This window comes from Bombina bombina, chromosome 6, assembly GCF_027579735.1.
Source record: "Bombina bombina isolate aBomBom1 chromosome 6, aBomBom1.pri, whole genome shotgun sequence".
NCBI lineage: Eukaryota > Metazoa > Chordata > Amphibia > Anura > Bombinatoridae > Bombina > Bombina bombina.
This window is the reverse complement of record NC_069504.1, coordinates 592,885,801-592,899,040: the sequence shown is the minus strand read 5'-3', so window position 1 is coordinate 592,899,040 and position 13,240 is coordinate 592,885,801. Positions and strand designations below refer to the sequence as shown.

The 13,240-nt window shown below is 37.9% G+C and overlaps 1 protein-coding gene across 1 annotated transcript in view; it reads left to right on the top strand.

Annotated features, from left to right (window-relative positions):
• The window catches only part of LOC128663307 (dual oxidase 1-like), a 485,563-nt gene that overhangs the window by 249,548 nt on the left and 222,775 nt on the right, over positions 1-13,240 (top strand). Inside the window, exon 13 of the mRNA XM_053717572.1 lies at positions 8,407-8,582. Within this exon, the coding sequence (XP_053573547.1) occupies positions 8,407-8,582 (176 nt within the window). The remainder of the gene's footprint in view (positions 1-8,406; positions 8,583-13,240) is intronic.

The following is a 13,240-nucleotide window of genomic DNA, read 5'->3' as shown; positions in this document are numbered from 1 at the left end:
ATATAACTGCACAAAGCAGTTATAAAGGGATAAAGTGAGCCGATGTTGGGGGTGTTAGAATAAAAACGGCACTGAAAAGTGTGATCTATGGTGACTGTGTTATCACTTGAAATATATATGTATATACATATATATTTATGTGTTAATAGGTGTACATACACATATAAACTCATATGTATATATTTATATACATATATATTTTAAATATGCGGCCTAATGCTGTGCAACTTACCCCCTTTGCTGCGCTAGGTTCTGTGCCATGTCTATCAGCATCAGAACATGGCTACCATTGGAGCCTATGGAAGCGCACTCTCATGAGCGCAAGGCTTCCATGCAATGCGAACACAGGGTTGTGTTCAAATTGTGCTTCACTTATCATATTTGCGGGCGCTGATATTACGAATGAATGCCTTATAATACTAAAAGCAAACAATATAACACACTTATCAATAATGATGAGTGAGATAAAGAACATGAGTCATACTCACATGTGCCAAATGTTTTTAAACTTAAAATTAAACTAGCCTATATAGGGTCAGATTACAAGTGGCATGCCTATTTATTTTATTTTTTTTCCTTGTGCGCAAACACAGCTCAAAGTAAACATTTAATAAACACAGCTCAAAGTAAACTTTTAATGTGGGCGACTTAGCATGCATTACAAGTTAGAAAGTAAATTATTTATTCATGAGGGTGCATTACAAGTTGACAGTAAATTATTTGTGCGTGAGCCAAACCCGATGCATGCTAATTCAGGACTTCAGATATCATGACCTTGTTAACTTTTCTCCCCATAGACTTCAATGGAGTGTGCTTAAAAAACAAACAAAAAAAACCCCTAACACTTATCACACTAGCTTGACACCTCGTTAGACCAACAGCGTTAAAATATATATCTTTACATATATTTCTATATGAATATATATATATATTTATCATTTTTAAATTACAAAGAATATTTTCTAAAAAGTAAAAAAGAGAAGAAATGCTAGTGGAAATACCTAAGTATATATTGGAACCTGGTGATCCCCTAATATTTGTCACTAATTGCTTATTGAGGGTTACAGGTGCTATGTATCTTTATGAAAATTAGAGACTAGAGATTGTGGAATAAATCCTCCATTAAGGATACATATCCAGCACTCTTGGTTCTTAATATGTCTATAACTCAAAAATGTTGTTCAAACTGCAGTGGTGGTGTGTTTGGTGTAACTTAAAATTTAACTTTTAATATTATACAAATCAAAAATGGGAAAAATATAAAACCATCCTAATGTTTGGAAATGGCAAAAATGCTATGATTAACCCTTTCCAGTCTATTAAAAGGCCATGAACATCCGCTGGGGGCAGTATTGCACGGTATGCCCTCGGTCACCGCTGGCTCCACACTGAGGACAGGTGTATCCTCGCAGCACCGGATACTGGACTCAGCCATCCAGTCCTTTCAGGCAGTGTGTGCTGTAGAATGCACAGCTCTGCTTCACAGCAATGCTGCTCGGGCCCTAAGGGGGCGGAGAGGAAACAGCTCCATGTAGGATACACTGGCAGCATCTTGTCATCCTCCCGGGGCTCCGGCACCTTCAATCCTCTGATAATGAGAGCGGAGAGTAATTTGTTCCGCTATATGCCGGTAGCATCATCTTACCACGCCATACTTTTGAATTGCACAGCTAAATAGCAAGTCCAGCAAGTAATCGCTAGATGTCGCTATTTAGCTGTGCAATTCAAAAGCAAAAAGTCCTGTCGGAATGTATCCATCATGGGACCGCAAGCGGTAAAACCCTTTGTTGGATATATTACGACATAGGACTAGAAAGGGTTAAAGTCTCCTTTTTTATATAATAATAATGGCTACATCCCTACATGAGGAATAATGCATAAACAATGTGGATATTATGAGGATTAGAATCACTGGCCTAGATTTAGAGTTTGGCGGTAGCCGTGAAAACCAGCGTTAGAGGCTCCTAACGCTGGTTTTAGGCTACCGCCGGTATTTGGAGTCACTCAAAATAGGGTCTAACGCTCACTTTCCAGCCGCGACTTTTCCATACTGCAGATCCCCTTACGTAAATTGCGTATCCTATCTTTTCAATGGGATTTTTCTAACTCCGGTATTTAGAGTCGTGTCTGAAGTGAACGTTAGACATCTAACGACAAAACTCCAGCCGCAGGAAAAAAGTCAGTAGTTAAGAGCTTTCTGGGCTAACGCCGGTTTATAAAGCTCTTAACTACTGTACTCTAAAGTACACTAACACCCATAAACTACCTATGTACCCCTAAACCGAGGTCCCCCCACATCGCCGACACTCGAAAAAAAAATTTTAACCCCTAATCTGCCGACCGCCACCTACGTTATCCTTATGTACCCCTAATCTGCTGCCCCTAACACCGCCAACCCCTGTATTATATTTATTAACCCCTAATCTGCCCCCCTCAACGTCGCCTCCACCTGCCTACACTTATTAACCCCTAATCTGCCGACCGCAAAGCGCCGCCACCTACGTTATCCTTATGTACCCCTAATCTGCTGCCCCTAACACCGCCGACCCCTATATTATATTTATTAACCCCTAATCTGCCCCCCACAACGTCGCCTCCACCTGCCTACACTTATTAACCCCTAATCTGCCGACCGGACCTGAGCGCTACTATAATAAAGTTATTAACCCCTAATCCGCCTCACTAACCCTATAATAAATAGTATTAACCCCTAATCTGCCCTCCCTAACATCGCCGACACCTAACTTCAATTATTAACCCCTAATCTGCCGACCGAATCTCGCCGCTATTCTAATAAATGTATTAACCCCTAAAGCTAAGTCTAACCCTAATACTAACACCCCCCTAAATTAAATATAATTTAAATATAACGAAATTAATTAACTCTTATTAAATAAATTATTCAAATTTAAAGCTAAATACTTACCTGTAAAATAAATCCTAATATAGCTACAATATAAATTATAATTATATTATAGCTATTTTAGGATTTATATTTATTTTACAGGTAACTTTGTATTTATTTTAACCAGGTACAATAGCTATTAAATAGTTAAGAACTATTTAATAGCTAAAATAGTTAAAATAATTACAAATTTACCTGTAAAAGAAATCCTAACCTAAGTTACAAATAAACCTAACACTAGACTATCAATAAATTAATTAAATAAACTACCTACAATTACCTACAATTAACCTAACACTACACTATCAATAAATTAATTAAATACAATTGCTACAAATAAATACAATTAAATAAACTAGCTAAAGTACAAAAAATAAAAAAGAACTAAGTTACAAAAAATAAAAAAATATTTACAAACATAAGAAAAATATTACAACAATTTTAAACTAATTACACCTACTCTAAGCCCCCTAATAAAATAACAAAGCCCCCCAAAATAAAAAAATGCCCTACCCTATTCTAAATTACTAAAGTTCAAAGCTCTTTTACCTTACCAGCCCTGAACAGGGCCCTTTGCGGGGCATGCCCCAAGAAATACAGCTCTTTTGCCTGTAAAAAAAAACATACAATACCCAAGCCCCCCAACATTACAACCCACCACCCACATACCCCTAATCTAACCCAAACCCCCCTTAAATAAACCTAACACTAAGCCCCTGAAGATCATCCGGAGCGAACACTAAGCCCCGGCATCCATCCAGAGCGAAGCGGCAGCATCCTGAAGACCTCCACCGCGGAACATCCATCCTGGCCGACGACTGAACGACGAATGACCCTATTATATGATGGAATCAGCCAATCAGAATCAAGTTCAATCCGATTGGCTGATCCGATCAGCCAATCAGATTGAGCTCACATTCTATTGGCTGTTACGATGATGACTTAATTTAAAGGAACCGTCATTCGTCGTTCAGTCGTCGGCCAGGATGGATGTTCCGCGGTGGAGGTCTTCAGGATGCTGCCGCTTCGCTCCGGATGGATGCCGCTTGGATGAAGACTTCAATCGGATGGAAGACCTCTTCTGGCCCGCTTGGATGAAGACTTCAGCCAGATCATGGACCTCTTCAGCCCCCCGCTTGGGCTTGGATCAGGACATCGGAGGAGCTCTTCTGGACCGATCGGTGAACCTGGTATGGTGAAGACAAGGTAGGATGATCTTCAGGGGCTTAGTGTTAGGTTTATTTAAGGGGGGTTTGGGTTAGATTAGGGGTATGTGGGTGGTGGGTTGTAATGTTGGGGGGCTTGGGTATTGTATGTTTTTTTTTACAGGCAAAAGAGCTGTATTTCTTGGGGCATGCCCCGCAAAGGGCCCTGTTCAGGGCTGGTAAGGTAAAAGAGCTTTGAACTTTAGTAATTTAGACTAGGGTAGGGCATTTTTTTATTTTGGGGGCCTTTGTTATTTTATTAGGGGGCTTAGAGTAGGTGTAATTAGTTTAAAATTGTTGTAATATTTTTCTTATGTTTGTAAATATTTTTTTATTTTTTGTAACTTAGTTCTTTTTTATTTTTTGTACTTTAGCTAGTTTATTTAATTGTATTTATTTGTAGCAATTGTATACAATTAATTTATTGATAGTGTAGTGTTAGGTTAATTGTAGGTAATTGTAGGTAGTTTATTTAATTAATTTATTGATAGTCTAGTGTTAGGTTTATTTGTAACTTAGGTTAGGATTTCTTTTACAGGTAAATTTGTAATTATTTTAACTATTTTAGCTATTAAATAGTTCTTAACTATTTAATAGCTATTGTACCTGGTTAAAATAAATACAAAGTTACCTGTAAAATAAATATAAATCCTAAAATAGCTATAATATAATTATAATTTATATTGTAGCTATATTAGGATTTATTTTACAGGTAAGTATTTAGCTTTAAATTGGAATAATTTATTTAATAAGAGTTAATTAATTTCGTTAGATTTAAATTATATTTAACTTAGGGGGGTGTTAGTATTAGGGTTAGACTTAGCTTTCGGGGTTAATACATTTATTAGAATAGCGGCGAGATTCGGTCGGCAGATTAGGGGTTAATAATTGAAGTTAGGTGTCGGCGATGTTAGGGAGGGCAGATTAGGGGTTAATACTATTTATGATAGGGTTAGTGAGGCGGATTAGGGGTTAATAACTTTATTATAGTAGCTCTCAGGTCCGGTCGGCAGATTAGGGGTTAATAAGTGTAGGCAGGTGGAGGCGATGTTGTGGGGGGCAGATTAGGGGTTAATAAATATAATATAGGGGTCGGCGATGTTAGGGCAGCAGATTAGGGGTACATAGGGATAATGTAAGTAGCGGCGGTTTACGGAGCGGCAGATTAGGGGTTAATAATAATATGCAGGGGTCAGCGATAGCGGGGGCGGCAGATTAGGGGTTAATAAGTGTAAGGTTAGGGGTGTTTAGACTCGGGGTACATGTTAGAGTGTTAAGTGCAGACGTAGGAAGGGTTACCGCATAGCAAACAATGGGGCTGCGTTAGGAGCTGAACGCGGTTTTTTTGCAGGTGTTTGGTTTTTTTTCAGCTCAAACAGCCCCATTGTTTCCTATGGGGGAATCGTGCACGAGCACGTTTTTGAGGCTGGCCGCGTCCGTAAGCAACTCTGGTATCGAGAGTTGAAGCTGCGTTAAAAATGCTCTACGCTCCTTTTTTGGAGCCTAACGCAGCCTTTATGTGGACTCTCGATACCAGAGTTATTTTTATGGTGCGGCCAGAAAAAAGCCGGCGTTAGTTTTTCGGGTCGTTACCGACAAAACTCCAAATCTAGGCCACTGTGTGGTAATATAGGGTTCAGAGATAATATCAGGTATCCCCTTAAGTAGTTGATACTTTTGAAATGGTAAAACAACTCTTTTTAACCCCAATGTTAAGTTGTATTTATAATGTGAACTATCATTTTACATCATTTAATGCCACTTGTAGCATACTGATACTAGCAGAACATTAACTATAGTGCTCTTCTATTTGTATTAAATAAAGAAAATGTTTACATGCAAATATCCTGCAAATGTATAGTACAATAAAGTCAACTGTATCATAGTACAGGTAGCCCTCAGTTTATGCCGGGGTTAGGTTCCAGGAGGAATGGTTGTAAATTAAAACCGTTGTAAATTGAAACCCAGTTTATAATGTAAGTCAATGGGTAGTGAAGGAGTTAGGTTCCAGGTCCCTCTCAAAATTGTCATAAGTAACACCTAATACATTATTTTTAAAGCTTTGAAATGAAGACTTTAAATGTTAAACAGCATTATAAACCTAATAATATAGATTGTATCATCATCAAACTAAGTTTAATGAACAAAAACATTTGCTAACAGCACCTAATAAAATAATTACACAACAGACTGCATCATCATAAAACTAAGTTTAATGAACAAAAACGTTTTTTTACTTGCATTTTTCAGCAATCAGTTCTCTGCATTGTTAGTATGTTAGATAATATTGGGTCTGCACCTATTCTATGCATTTCAATCTGTAGTGATCAATAAGCAGTTAGGCACCCTCACCTCAAGCAGCGGGACAGGAAGATAATAGGGAAGTGGCTGCTAAATCTTGTTTGCTCGATAGCTCTGATCTGCTCTGTGTACACAGATCAATTTCAGACTGTTAAACTTGCTTAACTTTGCTGCAAAACAAGCGGACAGCTCCACCTACTGGCTATTTTAATTAGTGCACTGCTTTCCAAAGCTTTTCAATAGCAGTCACATGACTGAAAAAAAAGGTTGTTATTCTGAAACGGCGCAAATTGAACCTGCGTAAACCGAGGGCCACCTGTATATCTCTGGCTTATTGCCTTGTATTATCTCTTTGTAAAAGTATCAACTTGCCAGTTAAATTTTTTTGTCTGTTTGCCCAGAAACAAATGTATCAAAATGCTCATTAACAATCAGCCTTAGCTAAAATGTTACCAAAGATTTACTTAGCTTATTACAAAAATCAAAGAATTTAAAGTGATATTACACATTATAAATACAACTTAACATTACGGTTAAAAAGTGTTGTTTTAGAATCTCAAAAGTATCAACTACTTAAGGGGATACCTGATGATATCTCTGATGATATCTCTGAATAATAATATCCACCTTGTTTATGCATTAGCCCTCATTTGAGGATTTTGCCATTATTATTATTATAACAAAATGGAGACTTTAATCATAACATTTTTGCAATTTTCAAACATAAGAAGATGGTTTTATATTTTTCTCATTTTTGATTTGTATACTATTAAAAGTTATATTTTAAGTTGCACCAAACACACCACCACTGCAGTTTGAACAAATGTTTTGAGTTATAGACATATTAAGAACCCAGATTGCTGGAATTGTTTCCTTAATGGTGAATGTATTAAACCATGTTAAATATTTACAGTAAAAACACATAATTAAATATTAAAATTGATTAAAAATTAATTTTCAACTTTCAAGTTACTTGTCTGGAAAGGACTCAAGTGTATATATAAGTGTATATATAAGTGTATATATGTATACACATGTGTGTGTAAATATATATATATATATATATGTATATATGTGTGTGTGTATATATAATTGCACATAAATACACATGTATACAAACACACACACACACACATATATATATATATATATATATATATATATATATATATATATATATATATATATACACACTCATACACATTTAGACATATATATCAGTGAAACACTTTATTTTAATGTACTTATGTTGTGCTTGGTGAACATTTTTTGTTTTCCTTCACACTTTACACTAGGGGGATTATTTATCATGGTCTGAATGGGGCCGTAAACCCCTGTTTCGGTAAAAGCCTATAGGCCTTTAAGCAGCTGGCTTAAGACCTTAACTCCTTAAAGGGCCACTAAACCCAAAATTTTTCTTTCATGATTCAGATAGAGAATATAAATTTAAACAACATTACAATTTACTTCCATTATTTATTTTGCTTCATTTTTTAAATATCCTTAGTTGAAGAAAAATCAATGCACATGGTGAGCCAATCACACGATGCTTCTATGTGCAGCAACCAATCAGCAGCTAGTGAGCATATCTAGATATGCTTTTCATCAAAGCATATCAAGAGAATAAAACTAATTAGATAATATAAGTAAATTAGAAAGATGTTTAAAATTGCATTCTCTTTCTAAATCATAAAAGAAAAAATGTGGGTGGCATGTCCCTTTAACTCATCCGCCAAACACATGATAAATCGACCCCTAGGTCTTCAGTTGCGCTTACTTGAGGAAAATTCTGTTTGTGTTCAAGTGCACCCATTTACTTTCAACTTGTAATACGCAAGTTAGCACAGTCACGATATTGCTTATTGCGACCCACTCTAAATTTAGCATGCCACTTGTAATCTAACCCATAGTTGCAATGTAATATGTCTTTTTTTAGCTTTATACATGCAAATTGGAAATAATATTTCCCCGCCATGTTCCATTGTGTTTCTATAGCTTTTTGAGAATTTGTCAAAACTATATGACAATGATATTAACAAGCTGGAGCTCCTGCCTGGTGTAATGATGGAAAGTGACGGGGACCCTGGGGAGCTTCTGACTGCCATCATGCTGGACCAGTTCCAGAGATTAAGGGATGGAGATCGATTTTGGTTTGAAAATACAAAAAATGGGTTGGTATTAATTTAAATTGTCTACCTGAGAACAAAACAAAAATTATTGTATTTGTTTATTTTTATTTTTTTTAATCCCTGACTAGGTTAGGTATCAGAAATGGTGGTTATATTAAAAGTTGTGTGATATTCACATTTAAACACAAAGAGGCAAAGGTGTAAATATTTAATTAAATGATCTAGAACAAGATTATTTTGCGAGTATCTACCTAAATTGGCAATCATCTTCTCCCATATCATTGGTACAGAAGTATGCTTAATTCATCTTTTATTTTTTTAATAAACAGCACCACCAATATCTATGCCCACTTTAAGCACCACACTGCAAAACAAAAAAAGACTAGTGAGCTATAGGAATACTTAAGTTAAAACTAAATTTACATGACAGATACAGGGGTATAATTATCAATGTGTGAGCGGACATGATACAAAGTAGTGTATCATGTCCGCTGCACATCGCTGCACAGCATACGCTGTCGGCATTTATCATTGCACCAGCAGTTCTTGTGAACTGCTGGTGCAATGCCACCCCCTGCTGATTTGTGGCCAATCGGCCGTTAGCAGGGGGTGTCAATCAACCCGATCGTATTCGATTTGATTTCTGTCTGCCGCCTCAGAGCAGGTGGACAAGTTATGGAGCAGCGGTCTTTGGACCGCTGCTTCATAACTTCTGTTTCCAGCGAGCCTGAAGGCTTGCCGGAAACGAGGGGCCTCAAGCTCCATATGGAGCTTGATAAACATGCCCCATAGTATGGAATTTTAATAAAAGTTTCTAATTTGCTATAATTATTATCAAAATATGCCCACTTACTGAGGCAAAAAGCCCCCATAGCTTTTGCAGGAGTTCTGATCATATATTTGGAATCACATAAAATGTATGGTATTTTTCTTTCCTAAGACATGGAGAGTCCACAACGTCATTCTAATTACTAATGGGATATTCACTCATGGCCAGCAGGAGGAGGCAAAGAGACCACAACAAAGCTGTTAAGTTTCACTTCCCTTACCCATAACCCCCAGTCATTCTCTTTGCCTCTGCCAATGAAGGAGGTGAAGTTTGGTGTCTGAAGAATGGATACCTTTTTCAGGTACATTTCCCTGCAAGCAAGGTTTTGGGTTTAGCTGTGTCCACATCAATCTCTTGAGTAAGAGTAGTGGTGGCTTTTAAGCAGTTAGAAAGTTGTGAGGTAGTCCTTGCTTCGTTTTCTAACATGTCTGCTGCCCTTGGTATAGAAAGCCAGAGTTGGTTACTCTCTTCTTTCTTTTTCTACAGGTCTCTGATAGGAATATGTGTCCTGACACGCCTTGTGAGCTGTCTTTCTGCCAGCTGGATTTGCAGGTAAGTGCTTTTGTCTTCTAGGTATTGGAGACTTGCGCTTGGGAAGATTTTCCTGCAGTAATTATTGGGACATAATTAATCCTTTAGGAAGGATTTATTTGGACATGGTGCAGGCACTTTATAAATAAGTTTCAGTTTATTGGGACTTCTTTTAATTATTGGGAATTATTTTACCTATGGACATGGAACAGGAGTCTGCTCCTATGGATAAATGTTTATTGTGTCTTGAGGCCCAAATTGTGTTACCTATGCAATTTTCTTCTTCCTGTTTAAAAAAGACTTTGAAATGTAAAGATAAACTTTTTGTTTCTGAGCCTAATGTCTCTCAGGATGATGCTGTTCAGGCAGTGCCACAGCTTTCTCCTCTAACGTCCCAAGCCTCCACGACTTCACATACAGTGCCCTGCAGTTTCTCTCAGCCTCCTGGAGGAGTTTATTTGCCATCAGATTTTGCTGCACAGATATCCTCTACGGTATCAGCGGCTTTATCTGCTTTTCCCATGATGGGGAAGCGCAAGAGGAAATTTAAATCATTTTGAGAGTGTAAGGCGTCTGTCCCGTCTGCTGCTACGCAGGTTGCCCTCCCTCATAAGTCTGATGAGGAGGATACCTCAGTAGCCTCTTAGGTTGAAATCTCAGATTCGGACAGTTTAATTCCTTTGTCTGATGCTGAAGAAGTACACTTTAGATTTAAGCTTGAACACCTTCAGTTACTTCAGTACAGGAGGTACTGGCTACTTTGGACAACTCCGACTCTCCTGTCACTGTCAACCCTAAGAAATCTAGTAAGCTTAACAAATACTATGATGTTCCTTCCTCTGTGGAAGTGTTTCCTGTTCCAGACCATATGACAGAGATTATTACACAGGAATGGGAGAAGCCAGGGATACCTTTCTCTCCGTCTCCCGTCTTTAAAAAGATGTTTCCTGTTGCTGACTCCATTAGAGATTCATGGCGCATGGTTCCTAAGGTATAAGGGGCTATTTCTACCCTGGCTAAGAGAACTATGATCCCTATTGACGATAGCTGTTCCTTAAGGATCCCATGGACAAAACGTTGAAGGCTTATTTAAAGAAGATGTATGTTCATCAATGGCAACCTGCAGTTTGTATTGCCACAGTAGCAGGTGCAGCATTTTATTGGTGTGATGCTTTGTCTGAATTGATTTTTAGAAGAGACTCAGTTGGAGTAGATACAAGATAGGATTAAGGCTCTTAAACTAGCCAACTCCTTTATCTCTGATACTACCATGCAAGTTATTAGACTGGGAGCCAAGATGTCTGGCTTCACTGTTCTAGCCCATAGAGCTCTGTGGCCAAAATCTTGGTCAGCTGATAGTACCTCCAAGTCCAAGCTTCTGTTGCTACCTTATAAAGGTAAGACCTTGTTTGGTCCTGGTCTGACAGAAATAATTTCTGAAATTACAGGGGAAAAGGGGTCCATTCTACCACAAGACAAGAAGAATAGACCTAAAGGACATCAAAGTAATTTCCGTTCCTTTCGTAACTTCAAAGATCCAAAGCCTTCCTCTCCCTCCTCTAAGCAGGAGCGGTCCAATTCTTACAGACCCAATCAGTCTTGAATCACGGGGAAGCAATCAAAGAAACCCTCAGCTGAGACTAAGTCAGCATGAAGGATCTGCCCCCGGTCGGGGATCGGATCAGGTGGGGAGGGCAGACTTTCACTTTTTTTGTCAAGGGTGGAAACGAGATGTCCCAGATCCCTGGACTGTGGACATAGTATCTCAGGGTTACAAAATAGAATTCAAATCTCGTCCTCCCATGGGCAGATTTCTCCTCTCAAGGTTATCTGCGGATCAGGTAAAAAGAGAGACATTCTTAGTGTGTTCAGGACCTTTCCTCCCTGGGAGTGATTGTTCCAGTTCCAGTAAGAGAACAAGGTCTGGGAACTTTCCGACCTATTTTAGACCTAAGGTGTTTTAACAAGTTTCTCAGGGTTCTGTCCTTCAAAATGGAAACCATTTGTTCCATTCTTCCCTTGCTCCAAGAAGGTCACTTCATGACAACCATAGACCTGAAGGACTCATATCTTTATGTTCCTATCCACAGGGATCATCACCAGTTCCTAAAATTTGCTTATCTAGACATGCACTTTCAGTTTATTGCTCTTCCGTTTGGCCTTGCCACAGCTCCCAGAATGTTCTCAAAGGTTCTGGGGGCTCTCTTGGCAGTTGTCAGATCTTGGGGAATTGTGGTGGCTCCTTATCTGTACGACATATTGGTTCAGGCGCCATCTTTTCAAAAAGCAAACTCTCATACAGAGATCTTGTTGTCTTTTCTACGTCCCCACGGATGGAAACTGAATATGGAGATGAGTTCCCTTGTTCCAGCTACAAGGGTCTGTTTGAGATTAGTGTCAACCCTAATATTGGTTTAAAATTCAAAAGAAAATAGTAATAGTTAACAGCATTATATGATGCCTAAAGTCCATTTTTAGATGAGTCTTCAGTCCTTTGTATGTACTTTGAATGCCTTGTTGGTCTATGCATACATTTCTTGTTTCTTAACAATGACACATAAACTTAGAAAACACAGATACAACAAACAGTATAGGTTAAAGTCATTTTAAAATGTAAAGTCATTTTAAAAATAGAAATAACTCTTATTTATGAACAGATTTGTAAAATAATTTTAAAAATAGAAATAATTCTTATTTATGAACAGATTTGCAGATTTGGTATATATATATATATATATATATATATATATATATATATATATATATATATATATATATATATACACACACACATTATTAGGTACACCTGTTCAATTGTTTGGTAACACGAATTGCTAATCAGTCAATCACATGGCAGCAACTCATTGCATTTAGGCATCTAGACGTAGGGAAGATGACTTGCTGAAGTTTAAACCGAGCATCAGAATGTGGAAGAAAGGGGATTTAAGTGACTTTGAACATGGCATGGTTATTGGTGCCAGACGGGCTGGTCTGAGTTTTTTTAAAACAGCTGATCTACTGGGATTTTCATGCACAACCATTTCTAGGGTTTACAGAGAATGGTCAAAAAAAGAGAAAATATCCAGTGAGCGGAAGTTATTTGGACGAAGATGCCTTGTTGATGTCAAAGGAGAATGGGCAGACTTGTTCGAGATTAAAGACAACAGTAACTTAAATAACCACTCTTTACAACCAAGGTATGCAAAATACCATCTCTGAACGCACAACACATCAAATCGTGATGCAGGTGGACTACAGCAGCAGAAGACCACACCGGGTGCCACTCCTGTCAGCTAAGAACAGGAAACTGAGGCTACAGTTCGCACAGGCTCACCAAAAT